At 39.2% G+C, this 19,326-nt stretch overlaps 1 protein-coding gene across 2 annotated transcripts in view; it reads left to right on the plus strand.

Moving 5' to 3' along the window:
* The window catches only part of LOC102304993 (ephrin type-A receptor 5), a 62,735-nt gene that overhangs the window by 11,469 nt on the left and 31,940 nt on the right, over positions 1-19,326 (plus strand). For both annotated transcript variants that reach the window (XM_014336665.2, XM_005931882.2), the window contains exons 3-5: positions 1,578-2,298; positions 17,918-18,073; positions 18,190-18,528. In XM_014336665.2, the coding sequence (XP_014192151.1) occupies positions 1,578-2,298; positions 17,918-18,073; positions 18,190-18,528 (1,216 nt within the window). The remainder of the gene's footprint in view (positions 1-1,577; positions 2,299-17,917; positions 18,074-18,189; positions 18,529-19,326) is intronic.

The following is a 19,326-nucleotide window of genomic DNA, read 5'->3' on the forward strand; positions in this document are numbered from 1 at the left end:
CAACAATTTCAGGAAGACTAAAAGTGAAATTGCTTGTTACAAAGATAAAGGTGCAAGACTATTAACACACTGCGTGTGCACACAATATCTATAAATACTTAAATGTCTGCATCCATTATCAAATGATTCTGAAACTGAATAATTACAATCAGAAAACAAAAGAGACAAAACAAAAGAGACACACTTAATCAGGGAAAGTGTAAAAAAAAAAAGACAGCTGGAGAACGAGACAGGGAGAAGAGAGTGAAAAGATAAAGACAGAGGGTTGTATACAATGGATCAGCAAGGATTGATTAATATGGGCTATTAAGCCATAACACCAGATCATAGTCTGGTCCCTCTGGCCATATTACAGTGACATGATGAAGCGCCTATATTAGTCATGAGAGAGGGCTAGTGATGCAGATAATAGCCATCTCCCACGAGACCTGCAGAGGGAATTAATGCTGCTGTCTGACACACGCACACATGCATGGATGCATATGCTCACACACACTTGAATGCTGACAAGATAATTTGCATATATGCACATGCAGAAATGGATTCACACAGACACACACATTCTCCTTTAGAGATATGGTGCTACAGATGAACACACAGGTGCAGGTTAAATCCTCTTTTTTTTTTTTGCTGACAAGAACGCCACCCCTCATTCATGGTAAATGCATATGTACCCTTTAACACGATCTCATTCCTTTCTCTCTATTGCAGTAGGAGGAAATGAGGTGGAAGTGATGAGGATTATTTTGCTATCTATACCTTGACACACACACACTAACATGCATGCACACACACACAAACACACCGTTAAAATTTCCACACCAGCGTTAATCCTTTCAGAAAAGCATTTCTGTTGCTCATTCTTAAAGTATTACCACGGTGTCAGATTCTCTGTATGAGTATAATTTCACATTTTTAAACAATACAGGCAACATACTAGAATTTACTGTTTACTTCATTGTTATATGTAGAATTATAAGCATGCTTAATTAGACAAGTTTGTCCTAGTAGACTGAAAATGTTATAATGTAATACTGTAAGTGTGTTACTAAGGATGACTTATGGTTTTGAAAAAAAAAATGTGTTTCATACTTTATACATTTTGGTAATATTGTACTGTGTGTTACACTCTTACATTTTTAGAATAAGATGGTACATTATTAATATTAATATTAAGTTTAAGTTTAAGACTAAACTGTAGTTGGGCTGACTGTTGGTAACTGTTAATGGATTAATTTAAAAAATCAGAATGCTAAGAACCACCGATATAAATTTGAGTTTTAAAATACGATTGTCCCCACACACCTATTAAATTGATGTTGTGACTCTTTGGAGGTTCAAGCAGTGACCATAGTAAAGTAATATTCACACATTGATGCATTAGCTACTAAATATTCTTATATATAACAAATTTAAAGCCATTTCATCAAAACATTTTTCTGTACTTTAAGCACGTTGTAAAATTGACTTTAGTGATGTTTTGAATGCAGGATGTGCATGGGAATATTAAGCATTTAATCATTTGAAAGGAACAAGGTCTTTCCACTAATATTTTGGGTTTTTTTTTTCTTTTTCAGTGGGAGGAGATTGGGGAAGTAGACGAGAACTATGCTCCCATCCACACCTACCAAGTATGCCGTGTGATGGAGCAAAACCAGAACAACTGGCTCCACACCAACTGGATCCTGACTGAGGGTGCCCAGCGGGTATTTATTGAGCTCAAGTTCACCCTGAGAGACTGCAACAGCCTGCCAGGGGGTGTCGGGACCTGCAAGGAGACTTTTAATATGTATTACTATGAAACAGATGGGGACGAAGAAGAGATGGAGGAAGGAGAGATGAGAGATGGTACTGGGATGACAGAAGAGGAAGACAGGGCAATGAAGGAGAGCAGGTACATCAAAATTGATACCATAGCAGCTGATGAGAGCTTCACTGAGCTGGACCTTGGGGATCGTGTGATGAAGCTTAACACTGAAGTCCGCGATTTAGGTCCTCTGACCCGGAAAGGCTTCTACTTGGCATTTCAGGATTTAGGGGCCTGCATTGCTTTAGTCTCAGTGAGGGTTTTCTACAAACGCTGCCCATTCTTGGTGAAGAGCTTGGCTGAGTTCCCTGACACAATCCCAGGCTCAGAAGCCTCACAGCTGGTAGAGGTAGTGGGCCGCTGTGTCAATAACTCCCTGCCTTTATACGAGCCTCCCAGGATGCATTGCAGCACAGAGGGAGAGTGGCTGGTGCCCATTGGGAAGTGTGTTTGCCAGCCGGGATTTGAGGAAATCAACGGATCTTGTCAAGGTGAGAGGGTAAAGTTTGTTGTGAAATTGAGCTAATAAGATCATTTTGAATAAATCAGCAGCTTTTAAGATGATTGATTGAAGTTAAAGATCCAGTTTCTTAATCTGTCTAGTCATCACATTATTTTGTTACCTTTTTAGGGCTGTGGGTGCACATACATGTTTGTTTGTTTTGGTTGCTGTCTTCATCCTGTGTGTATTTTCATATCCATGCACATGTTTATTTTTAGTATAGTGTGCTTGAGTGTGTGCATGGATCTGTTTATTCTTTTAGTAAGAGTGCTTCTTACGCTGTTGCTGCATGAGTCTGTGAGTGTTTCTTTCTAGCTTAGTGGAGGGTATTCCCCTGTGGCCTGCAGCACTTTGCTGCTCTCATACTGTTCTGCTCCAGCTCGTGCCCAAACATTCCCACCACTGACCTTAACTGCTATTTCCATGGGTACCTAGGGTCTATGTATTTTTCTCTCCTTTCAACCTCTTCAGTCTTCCCCTACGCTGCCTTTAAATTACTCAATTATTTGCACGCTAAACTCCACTTATGCAACTGAGAGTAGCTCTGAACGGCATGGTGGACTTTAAGAAGAAGAAATTTCAGAGAACATTCGTTACAATGGCACGACGCTATGTGATACAGTAAAGTGAAATGTGTGATTTGGTCACTCTTTGTGCTTTTTATTTTCACACAGTCTTCTCCCAAGTAAGTACCAGTCTCTAGTGATTAAATACATGATTTGTTTGTGAGCTACTGATGTGGAAGTTTTATTCTTTAGCTTTTCTGATTTAGATATGTGCATGTGGAAACTGGATTGAATGTTAAAGGAGGGTGATTGGCAGATGACAATATGTGAAAGAGGTCTAATAGTAGGGTTTTTTTTCTTTCAGAACCAAAAGAGAACTAAGCTTTGATTAGTTCTCAATAATCAAATGGTAAAAAAGTGAACCATCTCTCCAGTAGCTCTACAGTAGCTTCACTTTGTCAGATATGAAATATCTGTGGGGAGATCATTAGGAAATAGCTGTCAGTAGGCCACTGGCCTGCCTGAAGTCATTCTCCCACAGACTGTACAGACAGCCAGACTACTGTTACGGCTACAGGCTGAGAAGGCCAAAAAAAAAAAAAGTTCCAGAACAGCATTTTTGTGATCATGAATATTAAGAACCAATTACTGTCTCAGTATTATTAAAATAAAAGGATCATTTTTGAAGCTATACTGCTGTGTACTACTGCATGAATACTGACTGGAATGCACATGCAAAAGATAAAAGAATGGCTCTACAGTACTGTGATTACCACTCATTAGCTTGCCACCTAATTATACACAGCTAATTATGCTTTACAGACTTCTGCCATTTGATAACTTTTGATTTGACCACTTGTGTCAGCTGAAGCCTGGAGAATATTCAAAATTACTGTACACTGTAAGTACAGCAGTTTCGCTGAAAAATGACGCAGACTTTTTGTGACTTCTTGTGCCTCGTTAACATATTTTACATGTTTTGATGCTTGACTCAAGGACTTAAATTTTTTAACACCTACTTGCACATTTACTTCTGTTTTAGTTGTTGGTCACGCTAACGCTTTTAGTTTATTAAACAGACTGCAGCTGTGTTTTTGCATGCTAACAATGCTGCTGTTGGCATTCAAGTCGGTTCTAAAAACTTGATGGATTGTTAAATAGTGATGTGAAGACTTGACTCAGGATCTGCTGAGTGGTGTAGTCTTGATTCCTTAGTAACGTCTATAGGCAAATATTAGCATGCTAACATGCTAAACTAAGAAAGAAACATTATAAGCCTTGGGCTAAACGGGCCCTCACCAAACATGAGCTTGTACTTTTTTTGTCTTGTGAGGTCTCTGGTACGAGGCCTGGCTACAAAGGGTTTGTCATCAAAGTACTTTGCTGCACCTTATGCTGGAGGGAAGCTCCCAAACTTCTGTAGCCTTGTGTGTCTCTACATGCTATGCATATTCACATTCATCATTCTGCAAGTAAAACAAAATGCAAAACAAAGGAAAACTTTTTTGATGACTTTTTTAAAGTAACAGGACAGTGACATCATTACAGAGTATTAAAATACAAAAAAAAGAAAGAAAGAAAGAAAGAAAGAAATCTATGAATTCCAAAAGGTTTCCACCCAAAATGGCTTGGCAAGCATATAACTGCAAAGGGATTTGCAAATGCATGAAGCTTGCCTGGACAGCACAAAAGATTAAAACTGTACTTCAGTGGTGTAGACTGAGCTATAAAGAGAACAGTCAAAAAGCAGCACTCCCTTTGTGCACTTTTGTAAAGGGTTGTGAGGTGTTATTTTGATGTCACTGTAATAAAATCTGACCCTGCCTTGTCTTGCAGCTAACTGCCTCCACGGGCTCTTTCTTTCTGCCTTCTTGTGCCAGAACAAAGTTACAGGGTTTACCTGGTTTTCATGGTGTCTTTCCAAGCTCCAAGGAGTGTTCTGAATTCTTAGAAGATGAAGTTGTGTGATATGCAAATTTTTGCCATTAGTTAAACCTTCTGGAATAAAAACAAATCTCGGGAGCTCGCAGTAATATCATTTATCTCTTTTTTTCGCAAATTGTAGTCCATATTTACAGCAAGCTGAAGTGAAGTGAGTAGAAAAGATTCCTCACTATTAATTAGGCTACAGGGGGATGTTTTTCGTCTTTACAGTTTTGTATACAGATGAAACTGTTAGAGTGACACGTACCCTTTGAAAATGTCTACAGAGAGAAACATGGCAGGGTTTCCTCAGTAGCAGGTTTGTAACCATATGTGTTCTCTGCCTTAGTAAACACTTTTTCATGTGTATTTCAGCCAGTCACATTGGAGTGCAAAGTGTTGATTTCTGTTTTTCAGACACTGAAAGAATTCCTGGACTCCATACTGCTAGAAGTCATATTTGGTGTCTTTTTATGGACAGCACAGGAGTAGTTTCTAGCTAAGAAATGGTTGTCGTACAGATCTGTTGAGCTGGATTTTTAGAACCTTAATTTTAATTGTATGCTCTTTCAGTGGATATGTGCTATTAAAAACGAATAGCACTTTTTAAAGAGAGATGCCTCATTGGTAAAAACTACATTTTATGTGTAGACAGTGAATCAATGGATTGAAGGTCAGAGGACACTACAGTGAGTGAGAAAATGTGTAAACCCTGGCTGTATTGGCAGTGTGTGTGCTGCTTAGTAGAGCATGATTTAATGTTGCCTTTGTGAATGTAGGACAAAACTCATTATGGACAGCTCTTCATCCTCCTTTTTGTCTTTATCTTTCTCACCTCTCTTGCTCTATCTCATTCACACGTCCATTTTTTTCTCACTCCTTTGGTGTGTGTCTTTCTCTGTACCTTGGTTTGTCCATTACCCGGTCATTTTGCTCTTGCATTTCTTAAACCCTTCATATGTCTGCTTCTTTTTCTTCTTTGACTGCCTATCATTCATTGTTTCTCCATCCTACTTTTTTCTTTTTCAGGTTCTGCTATCCAGTGCATTTGCACTCTCCTGCTCTTGCAGCTGTCTTTGACTCTTCCCTCACTTTTTTCCTCAGTTTAAAAGATCTGCCTCTTTCACTATCAACACATCACACAACTGTCTTTACTCTACATCTGGGAGATACATACACACAGCACCCACACATATACTTTTCTCTCAAAAGTTCATCTCTATTTGTGGAAATAACTCAGTCACCAAACAATTGTAGCATGTAAAGGAGAATCTGAGCTCTTAGGGATTTATGAAAATGGTGCATCATCCCTGTGGAGCAGCAACTGTGTGGCCATGCACTGCTGGATTTGTTGCAGTTTATTTATTGTTCCATTCTGCTACTGTCCAACTTTGTGCTACGTTTGACAGCACACTTAATATCATTAAATTATGCATCATCGTGCATCATAAAATCCAGTTTTTTTGTTTTGCTTCTGCACAAAAAAATGAAAAATACATATAAATACATATATATATATATACACTCTATAAATAAATGTCTTGTAAAAGAACAAATTTTGTCAGATACTCATACATATGGTATATCATAATAAATATGAATGTACATTCAGCCTTTTTGCTGCTATCCTGCAGCTTTGTAAACCTAATAGGACTGAAGGGAGGAGGGCAGCACATCCATGGGTAGATGGTTTGATGGATAGACAGAGTGATGAGAAGAGTACAGAGAGAAGTGAAGGCAAAACAAGGGGACACAAGATAAATTGGAGATTTCTCACCACAGGGTGTGAGGGCATGGAGACAAAGAGATGGATGAGTGTTGTTCCAGGGGTGATGGGGATAGAGAATGGATAACTGTGGATAGAAATGGCAGATGGATGAAGAGAGAGAAAAGAAGGAAGAGGGTGTAGACTGACTTAGTCTTTGAAATGAGGCCTGTTTGATTGAATACTAGAGAGAATAGAAAGAAACACTGGAAGAATGCTTGAATTAAGGGTTAACTAAATAAGAGCTAAATAGAAAGGCAAATATATTAGCTTTGTCAGGACATGTCACACAAATCGGGTTAGTAAAATTAACATTTTCCTTTTTTCATCAACTCAGCCCTCAGATGGGTTAAGAATAAACCCAATTTATATTTAAATTATTTAGTCTACAAAATGTCAGAAAACAAAAATTACAAAAAAGTTACACAACCTTAGAGTCTGCGGTCTTGTTTACAAAAGATACTATTTTATATGAGAGTAACCATACAAAAAAGAGGAGGCATTAAATTCTCACATTTGAGCCGGTTGGCTATTGGAATATACAATGTAGCAAAATATTTTTGATGTGCATTAACAATGTTTAACATTGAAAACGTTACATAAACAAATGTTTAAATTGGTGCATTAATGGCCTTGTCTTGCTGCATTACCATATTGAAATGGCAATGGAAACTTAATTTATTTTTCAGAACAAGTCCCAAGAAAGTTTGACATCATCAGAACAGTTTGAGAAGCCTCCATGCTAAACCACTATCACAGCAAAGGCCTGCAGAGGCTAATTGGACGGCCTCAACCTAAATATGTAGATATGTTGGCATAACTTATTGATCTGTCAGTCTTATATAAGATGATCAAAAGTCCAGTCACCAATATGGTGGACACATACTTGAAAACACAATCATGATTGAATTGTTGATGAGAGATGTTGAAATGGTGGAATAAGGCCTGAAATATATTTGAATAAATTGTTTTTGGAGTGAAATTCATATAGGAAGAAATTCATCTACAGCTGCAATGATTAGAGATTGACTGGAATGTGGACTGCATTGAAAGTAAATAATGGAATAATGGTATATGTGAGAGTAAAATGATGAAGTGGAATGATGCAATAAATATTGAAAGAAGCGTGCAGTGATAGAATAAGGGCTAGATTCAATGTGGAGAAAAGGGAATTCAGGATGACCAGGATGTTGGATGTTGAAAAAAAAAGAGCTAAATGCTTTGGATTCAGAATGAGGGGGAAAAGGTGGACTGAAGCAGGATTGAGCCTTTGTGATGTTTGGATTTGGGCTACACTGATTTCACATGACAAAAGAAGAAAGACTTAGAGGTACAATACGGGCAGCAATGTTGGGGGAGAGAGAAAGGGATGTCGGGGGAGGGGATGAGGAGAAAGACAGCAGATACGGGATGCAAATTAAAACAAGTGTGACTACTGGTATCCTTAATTAACAGAATTACTTGTAATAAAGAAAAAAAACCTGGTTGTGACTGGAAGGATATTACATCTTCGGGATACATCTCAACATTTTTTAATATTTTGTTTGGAGATAGTTGTCTAAGTGTCAGGGGTAGAGTTGGATTTCCCTTGACGATTCTTTGTTTCAGTGCCATGGCTCCCCTGATGTTCCTCTGTGTTTGCCTGCCTGTCAGACGTCACTGCAGCATATGTCAAACTTGATCTGGCCACAGTCGTGATGCTGCCATCAAAAACAGTCTCACTGGCGTAGTAATGTGAAGAAGCTTTCTGCCTTCTCCCTCTAGGGATTTATGGGGATAGTGAACAAGCAGCTCACACTTACAGTGCGAGGCTTGTGGTTGATGCTGTGGTGACAAGGGCATTACAGTCTCTTGCATAACACAGAGATACACACATGATCATGAAGCATCTGTCATTTTAGTAGAATTACCATCATGTGCCGATAAGGATCTGAGTGTGACATAATTACTCTGAGTGTTTTATTTTTTCTGTGTATTTTCAAAATTGTTCAGTACATTACAGTTTTTCCACTATATACAGGGAGTGCAGAATTATTAGGCAAGTTGTATTTTTGAGGAATAATTTTATTATTGAACAACAACCATGTTCTCAATGAACCCAAAAAACTCATTAATATCAAAGCTGAATGTTTTTGGAAGTAGTTTTTAGTTTGTTTTTAGTTTTAGCTATTTTAGGGGGATATCTGTGTGTGCAGGTGACTATTACTGTGCATAATTATTAGGCAACTTAACAAAAAACAAATATATACCCATTTCAATTATTTATTTTTACCAGTGAAACCAATATAACATCTCCACATTCACAAATATACATTTCTGACATTCAAAAACAAAACAAAAACAAATCAGCGACCAATATAGCCACCTTTCTTTGCAAGGACACTCAAAAGCCTGCCATCCATGGATTCTGTCAGTGTTTTGATCTGTTCACCATCAACATTGCGTGCAGCAGCAACCACAGCCTCCCAGACACTGTTCAGAGAGGTGTACTGTTTTCCCTCCTTGTAAATCTCACATTTGATGATGGACCACAGGTTCTCAATGGGGTTCAGATCAGGTGAACAAGGAGGCCATGTCATTAGTTTTTCTTCTTTTATACCCTTTCTTGCCAGCCACGCTGTGGAGTACTTGGACGTGTGTGATGGAGCATTGTCCTGCATGAAAATCATGTTTTTCTTGAAGGATGCAGACTTCTTCCTGTACCACTGCTTGAAGAAGGTGTCTTCCAGAAACTGGCAGTAGGACTGGGAGTTGAGCTTGACTCCATCCTCAACCCGAAAAGGCCCCACAAGCTCATCTTTGATGATACCAGCCCAAACCAGTACTCCACCTCCACCTTGCTGGCGTCTGAGTCGGACTGGAGCTCTCTGCCCTTTACCAATCCAGCCACGGGCCCATCCATCTGGCCCATCAAGACTCACTCTCATTTCATCAGTCCATAAAACCTTAGAAAAACCAGTCTTGAGATATTTCTTGGCCCAGTCTTGACGTTTCAGCTTGTGTGTCTTGTTCAGTGGTGGTCGTCTTTCAGCCTTTCTTACCTTGGCCATGTCTCTGAGTATTGCACACCTTGTGCTTTTGGGCACTCCAGTGATGTTGCAGCTCTGAAATATGGCCAAACTGGTGGCAAGTGGCATCTTGGCAGCTGCACGCTTGACTTTTCTCAGTTCATGGGCAGTTATTTTGCGCCTTGGTTTTTCCACACGCTTCTTGCGACCCTGTTGACTATTTTGAATGAAACGCTTGATTGTTCGATGATCACGCTTCAGAAGCTTTGCAATTTTGAGACTGCTGCATCCCTCTGCAAGATATCTCACTATTTTTGACTTTTCTGAGCCTGTCAAGTCCTTCTTTTGACCCATTTTGCCAAAGGAAAGGACGTTGCCTAATAATTATGCACACCTGATATAGGGTGTTGATGTCATTAGACCACACCCCTTCTCATTACAGAGATGCACATCACCTAATATGCTTAATTGGTAGTAGGCTTTCGAGCCTATACAGCTTGGAGTAAGACAACATGCATGAAGAGGATGATGTGGACAAAATACTCATTTGCCTAATAATTCTGCACTCCCTGTAATGCATAGACCTACATCCTAAAAGGAGAGGAGAACATTTTCTTTCATCTCCCATGCTATTTCAAGTAGTACTTTTTTTCTCTTAATGGGAAGATTATAAGAAAAAAAAAACTACAGGAGAAGAGGAAATGCTACTAGCAGCACATTGCTTGTACTAAGTTGGTCCCGCAATTGCATCAAAACTACCTTAATTTTTCATAACAGAAATTCAAGCAAATGCTTGAAATATCCTTCAGAGATTTTGTTCTATATTGGCATGATAGCATCATGCAGCTGATGCATATTTATTGGTGCACATCAATTATATGAATCACTGCTGTATCCTTAATTAAGATCTGGTGACAGTGGAGGTCATTTCACTATAGTGAACTCATTTTCAAGTTCAAGACAGTTTGAGATTATTTGAGGTTTGTGACACGGCACGTTATTCTTCTGGAAACAGCCATCAGAAGATGAGTACACTGGTAATAACCAGATGGACGTGGTCATCAACAATACTCGTTTAGGCTGTACTCAGTTGGTACTAACAGGTCCAAAGTTTAACCAGGAAAGATCCTGCACATCATTACAGCATCCACCACCAGCTAGAACCCTTTATACATTGATGGTAGGATTGGCCTTACTTAGGTGCTTTCATGTTGTTTACACCAGATTCTGATGACAGACAACATTTTTCTAAACTTCTGTTGTCCATTTTTCATAACTAGATCAGAATTCACTGGACCCAAAACATCCAGTAGTTCAAGTAAGATACTTTCCAGCCTGTATCTATGTCTTTTTAATTCATGTCATATGAGTTTAGAGTATTCAGATTCCCATACAGAAATGTTCTGCCATCCCTCATCACAGTCAAAGATAAAGAGTGCAAATATCAAGTGGCAGGAAACCATCATCCCCTAAACTATGAATTGACTAGATTCATCAAGGAAAGAGCCACCATTATTCCTTTTAGATCCTGCTCAACTGGAATCTGCTAATGGCTTCTTTCATTGAACTCTTTCCTCCTGCATCATGCTCTCTCTCCAGCTTTCTCCCCACCCCCTTCCCCCCATCATCTCCACGTGGTGATGCTGTCATGACAACTAAAGTGCTTCCTGAGTGCTTGTTGGGTAAACTGACTTTCCCAGAAGAGCTTCCTCTCTTTTACCCTTGCCCCTGTTAACATGCATACACACCCACATGGTTTTATCTATACTTGTGAAGACCTTAATTGACTCATTGTCATTACCATACCTCTGACCCGAGCCATAACCAGCATAGCAAGTTGCATAATCCCATTTGTTACACTAACAGACAAATGCATCATCCTCACTCAGACAATACCCCTAAAAGAAAATCTCTTTGAAGAAAATGGGCCAGCCATTTGTCCTCACAAAGATGGAAGAGCAAACGCTCATGCACCCACACAGACACGCAGAAACACACGCACACATTCCTGCAGTTGCTGAAATATTCATAAAATGCTTCATTCAGCAGAGCAAGGTTCTTTCCATGAAAGCCTGGCCATCTCCAGAGTCCGAGCCAGTGGAAGCTTAGTACTGATCATTTTGGCACTATATTACCCATAATGCATTTAAGAAAGGTGATGAGTTTCACCCGTTTTATAAAACCATCATAGCTCTACAGCAATGATGCAATGCAGGCATGCTATTTTTTGTGTTGAGTCAGGTGGATTATACCATACATGCAAATTTGTGAATTAAAAGTCATAAGAAATTCACAACCTAATTTTATACACGTCACATATCACTGTCCTATCACCTTTTTGCAAGAGCATGGTTGTACAACTGAGATCCCAACCTTTGTACACCTAGTTTGTGGATCTGTGCAATTTTTCTTCATGCTTGTTGGTCCATTGATGGAGTCTAATATTTGGAAGTAAATTAATGTCAGCTAAATGCTGAAAGGGCACTATAGTATGTTTTATGGCTAGTTAAGTTGTTTTCCCAAGACATCCAGTCAGCATATTATGATTTATCACACATTTCTTATATTTACTCTTTTTCTCTAGCCCTCTGATGCATAGTGGTCACTGGAGTGGACAGCTACTAAAACGTACATATCTCTTTAATGCATTGGTTTCTATGGTGGAACTGCATATTAGCCTCTAGAGTGCTCTCTGCTGCCATGCTCCATTGAGGTCAATTCAGTGTTCAGTTAGTGCAACTGCAAGTAAATTTCCTCTGAATCAAAGATGGCAGACAAACTGTCACCCCTGCCGACCACTGCTGGCATATCCTGTCAATCCTTCTATGCTAAAAGAGCCCAACAGGTAAAAAAAATATGATGATATGCAGTAACATCTAGGGAAGGATATTATCTGTTTGGAATAAGAAATTGTTATGTCTAATATGTAGAAAACTACGATTAACCATGTGTCCACTGTAGTGGACATCATGCATTACCCACTATATTTTTTTAACATAAGTCATAAATTGTCTCACTGTTTTTTGGGACTGTTTTGGTTATAAGTAAGCATATAATTGTTACATTTATAAGCTACTCATTTAAAATGTATATTTCTGTGCAGATCAGCTGTAGTTTGAGTTACTATAATAATTATTTTATCACATTTTGTAGACTTCAAATGCAGCAAAGAATAAGGCAGCGTACAGAATAGTCCAGGAAATTCCATCCAGCTCCAGTGATGATGATTTCATTGATGAGTGCAGTGATGATGTGTTCAGTGATAAGTCCAGTGATGATGAGAGTGGCTGCCAGAGCAGAACAGAGACATAGGAACTACGGACAGCCTAGGTGTGATGAACACAGAAGTGTTTGGAGATGCAGAGACTAAGATGTCAGTTTGTGTTTTCTTCCAGCATGCTACTAAGGGCTTGGTAATACTGTCCTGCATCGTTATAGAACTGTGTAGACTCAAAAATGTTTCTCTTGTTGGAGATAGTTTGCCATATTCAGGTGTAGGATTCACAGCTAGGACTGTTGATTGGTTTTGTTATTTACGTCTAAACATTGGGGCCTTATGAGTTGAAAGTTCAAAAATAATTGCTGAGATGTTTTTCAAAGGATACAAGCAAACAAGTGTTTGTATATTTACAATAGAACACAAGGTAATTAATTTTTATAGTAAATTCACATTATTTCATGCTAAGTGCTCAGGCACATGTAGTCCACTGGAGTGGACAAGTTTATAACTTTATAAAAAAATATATTTTTGGGAAAAAAAGAGTTGAACATTTTTTTTCATGTCCTGAGAAGAATAAAAGCACTTAAGAAAAAAATCTTGACCAAGGCTTTCATAATTCATGCATCAGAGGGCTAGACACTTACTGAGCCAATACATTGGGTTTGGTTCGAAAGCTATTGTGACCTGGATGCTTGACCTTTGGGTTTCTGCTCGTGGTCTGATTGTGAGAATAAATGAGTTGTGAACAATGGCCTCCTCTGTCAACCAACAGAAAGGAAAACCCCATTCACTCGATTGTGTATTATTACGGTATTATCATCCTTCTTTGTTTGTGTTCACATAGAAACATGCACAAATATGAGCATGCATTGGCACATGCACACAAGCAGAGGCACACAAACACAGCAATACAAAAATAATAAAGGTATGAAACATCTCATGCATGCACACCCTGAAACACGTGTTTATGATTGTTAGGCCAGTAGTTTGCTGTGGGACAAACACAGGAACAGGATATTTACTGTGTTTCCTCAGCTGGTTTATTAGTTCACAATAGTATCTGCTAAAATATAGGCAGTGCATTGAAATTCAGCCTTGTGAGTATTTGGATTTCTTCAGTCAAAGTTTACTTTTTGGTCAGTCCTGCTGACTGTGTGTGCTGTTGGAAGAGTGACGGGAAAGATGGAAACGTAAGTGGTTGTCACAGAATGGTGTGAGCCATTTGTGTTTCCATCCTCATTTCATCTTTTTATGGCTGTTTGGTGGTTCAGTGGTGCAACATAACTGCAGTAAAAACAACTACAACAGCTACATTTACAATTTACTGTGTAGTCCGGTATGCAGTGTTCTCCAGCAATCTGATGCATTGGTATGATCAGTAATAATCCATTAACATACTATGTAATTATACATAAGAGATCTTTTTTTTTAATATATTTGCATCCGTACAGTTTTCTAAGCCCATATAAATAAATTTAAATCCAGTGTTCAGACACAGTATGTGGTCCTTAACTTTAAATTCTCTTTCATTTTAGTCCTTATCTCAGTACGTCTCCTTCTCTCTGCCTTAATCGCTTACTCGCTCTAATCCCACCAAACGACAGACAGTCATATAAATCAACATGTTTACAGTGAAATGTTTCCAATTAAAGAGGACGTTCGTTAAGAAGCATCAACGGATACCGCTGGATCCTTAATTGCCTGGGATGCCAGTGTATGATGCATATTAATTACGTATTAACCTTACAGTCAAACACACACAAATGCACATTAGTGTGTATTGCATATTAATTACCTATTACCCTTTGTGCTGTGCATTAAGAGCTGCGTGGCATCAGAAAGACAGCTTGCCCAAGGGCAACACATACTCGTACACACGTACATTAATACCACCAACGCCGTCTATTCAGGTTGCATTCACAATGAGGAATGAGCTATTTCAGTCAGCCAGGCATGACCATAACTAATCTCACTGCAGGAAGTGTGTCTGTTAGTGTGTATACATATGTGTTTTCGGTTATTTGCGCATTTAAGATGGTTAAAGAATTAAAGCACCTCATCCGAATCCAGCTGCCTGCATGTCCCTCGCTATTGTTGTGGAAATACAAAAGGTGAGTTGGTCAAAAACAGACAGTAAATGCAATGTAAAATAAATGAAGTGAAAAAAAATCACTTAAAAATAGCACTTATTTTTTAATAAAACTTTAGTAATCAAGCTGCCATGTAAAGTTAATGTAGACCGCTTGCATGTTATGCAGTCCTATCTAGACAGTTGTACTGTGGATCTTAAGGCTGCCCCTCAGCTGTTTCTTGCTCTCAGATTCTAGACTGTGTTCTTAAATTTACTCTCTGTGGCTTTTTAAGCACTTAATCCTATTTCCAACCTCCAGTTTGCTTCTCTGACCTTCACAAACCTTTGCATTCAAATCCTTTAACACATAATTAAGTGAAGAGAGTGATATTGATATGTAGTCATGATATATGTTGTCAGCTGTACTCATACAATTCAAAAAACGCATCTATAGACTTAATTTCTCTGCATGTTCTTTGTTCATTTGCATGTAGAGCATGGGTAATCTATTTATCCTAAATGAAAATGGAAATGAAGTAGAATTAATGATAATAAATACCTTAACAAGTAGTGATTAGTCAACTAGAATTGACTTTTATTAAAGTGGCATCCAATGGATTTTTTTTTCATGCCAGTTTGCACATTTTAATTGCAAATGTTTATATCATTTTCATAATCATTTACAACTTCCAGGGGAAAGACATTTCCATACATTAATTTAATTTAATCAGAGCGCATCATCTCGCCTTTGACGCCACACTGGGAGCAAAAGTCTATCAGTCTATCAAACGTGGAATAGGAAAAATATATCTATTTTTCAGCTAACAAATAGATTTATTTGATTTTCATTATGGTAGAGTGGTTTCACTATTTCCCAAGAACAATTAGAGATCATATATGTGTGTATTCTCTTGAGTGACAGCTGGCCACAACGGTGGCCAACAGACAAATTAAGAAGAAAGAAAGAAAAAAACATCCAGAATGTCAAAACGAGTTGAACAGGAAATCCAAGTAGGGAGCCATCATAGTACCACACTGTGCCCACACCATACTGTTTGACTGACAGGTGATCTTTGGGGAGCACCACATACACGCACACAAAGTTACAGACACGCACGCCTGATGATGAGAGCTTACCAAATCAAAAAGAGATGAAAAATAAATAAAGATAATCCATCATCTTGGCATTATACCTGAATGTAGTATCAGAAATTATTAAAGAAGTTTTTCTTTTCTTTTTTTTCATTTATTTATTTTCTGCTTTGACTCTACTCTCCAACACTCTACTTCACTGTTTGGGCACAAATATGCTTGTCTATGTATGTGAAATGAGCTGCCATCCCATTTTTATTGATTTGACCATGGGGGTTTGGAGGATGAAGCCAAGGAGAGCTAGAGACCAGACAATGGCAATAAATCTATATGCAACCACAAGTGTGTAGGTGTGTGTGTGTGGTAACAGGCTCACAAAAAGATTAGGTGTGTCCTACTGCCCTGGCTCGCACACCCATGTTGAGGGTAGTACATCATTGGCCTAACAAAGCACATTAAGTAAGGGAGTAACCATCAGTACAGAAGCTGAAACATTAAAATGCTTCATGAAACAAAAATACACAAAAATGTATCTCATGGAATAACTTTCTTAAACACCTGAATGAAACAAGCCATACAAAGGCAGTTAAGCATAGAGAATGTCACCAGATGTAATCCTGTCCTGAAGCTTCGCCAGCTTCATAAATGTGTCAAAAACATTATCTTGAGCCCCAACTTATAATTACAGTATGTGAGGCATTCGAAATGCCAAACAGATTTTATAAAAGGCCTGTTTCCGTGTGTGTGTGTGTGCGCGCGCGCGCGCGTGTGTGTGTGTGTGCGAGAAGCAAAGGTGAGACTTAGAGTGATCCAGGGCAGAGGGAGAATTTTTCAGGCCTAATGTTCCATGACAACAGACCAAGGTTCCGTCAAGGTGAATCAGAGCCACTGCTGCCTAACGACTGAAACACACACACACACACGCACACGCGCACGCGCACGCACACAGACATACACACAAACCATCCCACCAGTCTTCCTTTGTCTCGTCCTTTCTTCTCTTCTTTCTCCTTGTCTCATCCTTGTAAGCTTGGCTTTTCTCCTCCTATCATTTCCTTTTCTCACCTTATCTCTGTTTTTAACCATCACGTATTGTTTCCGTTTCCTAGTTTTTGTCCTCCTGTCCTCCTACCTGAGGTTTAATTATGTAGTTCTTAATCATAGCTGTGATCTGAGTGGGCTTCACAATAACTGGGGAAACACCAGCTCCTAAATTTAGAGGACAAGTCTTTTTTTTCCTCAATTCTCCCCCTTGTCCTGCTTAGTGATATAGAAATATGCCACTGACGTTGCAATAACTTATAGAACTCCACTTATCAGAACTTATCTGGATGACAACAGCCAACTCGTTAAGCTGGTTTGTGAGACTGTTGATGTATGAGTACCATTTAACATTCATAGTGCATCAGCATCCCGTCTACCTGCCCCACTTAGATCAGCCTGAGATCTGTCTGTGTGTGTGTTTGTGTGGGAGGAAAGTAAATTTTGCCTGTTTGTGTTCTTGTCGTATTTGTTTGTAAATGCTGCACATATGGCACCAATATTGGGAAGCAGATGCAAGTCCAAACTTAATCAGGTGCTGGTTATAAATCATTGAACTGAAGATAATACAAGAAGGGAAATCCTTCAATGAGGAAAACTTTTTGATTAAACAGTGAAACATGAAAAGCAAGGTTATACAGGTTGACTAAAAGAAATAAGCCCCGGAGGGATATAAGAAGAAATCAGACTTCAAAAGAAACAATATAAGTGTGCCAAATGCTTCTTTTAATTTCAACTATGAAACTGCTGTATATCTCTGACGAGGAACCTCAAAACAACCGCAACCACCCAGGGAAAATTTCCTACCAGTGTGACGCTGACCTCCTTTTTTTTCAAAAGAAATAACCATGTCTTTTTCTCCCCCACTTTTTTTTGTATTTGTACCTCTCTCTGTGACCCCTTTTCTCCTTTCTATTTATATGTCCACTTTTATCATCTCCCTATCCACCCCCAAACATCCTCTCTCCTCCCTGTCTTTCAGTCTGCAAAGTGGGGTTTTACCGCTCGCTGCTGGAGTCTTTGGCCTGTAGTAAATGTCCACCTCACAGTGTGGCCAGACAGATGGGAGCCACTGCTTGCAGCTGTGAAGACGGATACTTTAAGCTAGACTCTGACCCTTCTAATATGGCGTGCACACGTGAGGATATAACCCCTTTACATTTGCTCATGCTCACTTTCAAGGCTTTTGTTTATCCAAATGCTTCTTTGTATTTCTAGCTGTATCTTCTTCTAAGCCCTTTTCATCTCCCTCAGGCCCTCCATCTGCTCCTCGTAATGCTATTTCTAATGTCAACGAGACCAGCGTCTTCTTGGAGTGGTCCATTCCTATGGATACAGGTGGCAGGAAGGATGTGCGCTATAACGTCATCTGTAGACAGGTCCTGCCAGACGGAAGGGGCTTGGAAGAGTGCGGTCCCAATGTACGTTTTCTGCCACGCCGCACTGGCCTGTCGAACACCTCAGTGATGGTGGCTGACCTGCAGTCACACACCAACTACAGCTTCTTATTGGAAGCCGTCAACGGAGTGTCAGACCTAGCCAAAGGCCATGCAAAGCAGTATGTGTCACTTAATGTGACAACCAATCAGGCAGGTATGTTCCGCCAGATTTGACTCATCATCACATTCACCATACCTGTTCACTCCTCCATTTGAACTTATCCTGAATTCTCCAGCAAAAGTCAAATGTTTTGTCATAACTGCTTCTTCTCCACGCTTATTTAAAATGCCACAGACCAACTGGCATGCCAGATTCATCGCATGACAATCTGGGTTTGATAACAAAGACACCAGATGATCAAATTATCACAGTATTTGTCCAACAAATCTGTTGCTGTATTAATTTTCACTTATGCATTATCCCTGCAGCGAAGGAGAGAACATGACACAGTGGACAGCCTTTTTTTTTGTTTTTGCATCCAGCTATGTCATCGAAAAAGCAGCTTGGTCCCCTCAATTAGGCGCATCAATGAGATTCACAGGAATCTGTGGCATAATGAAAGCTCTGTTATGTGTATGGGCTGTCGTGCGTGGCAGCAGGTGTTATTCTGCATGTCTATCAACACTGATGGATCATGCTGATGCCATACAAGTTTACATTTGAATTTTAGGTTGGTGAGGGCTATGTTTGCTCAAGTGTGAACAAAAAAACAAAACCTAGGCTGGTGTGATGTTCAGCATTCATCATTTTTGGGAGTATGCATTATATGTGATGCCAGAGCAGCTTAGCAGATCTTTGTAACCATGAAGTCAGCTTAAGCACCAAATGAAAACCACTAAAGTGGCCAAACACATATTGGATAATGAAAGAGTCCAGCTACTTCACATAGCTGTAAATACTGGATGCTTTGTTAGCTTCCTTTTAAATGAAGATTAGGATTCACACTCCACT

The sequence above is a fragment of the Haplochromis burtoni genome, unplaced genomic scaffold (assembly GCF_018398535.1).
Source record: "Haplochromis burtoni strain Fernald_Lab_line unplaced genomic scaffold, NCSU_Asbu1 Contig_151, whole genome shotgun sequence".
Taxonomy (NCBI): Eukaryota; Metazoa; Chordata; class Actinopteri; order Cichliformes; family Cichlidae; genus Haplochromis; species Haplochromis burtoni.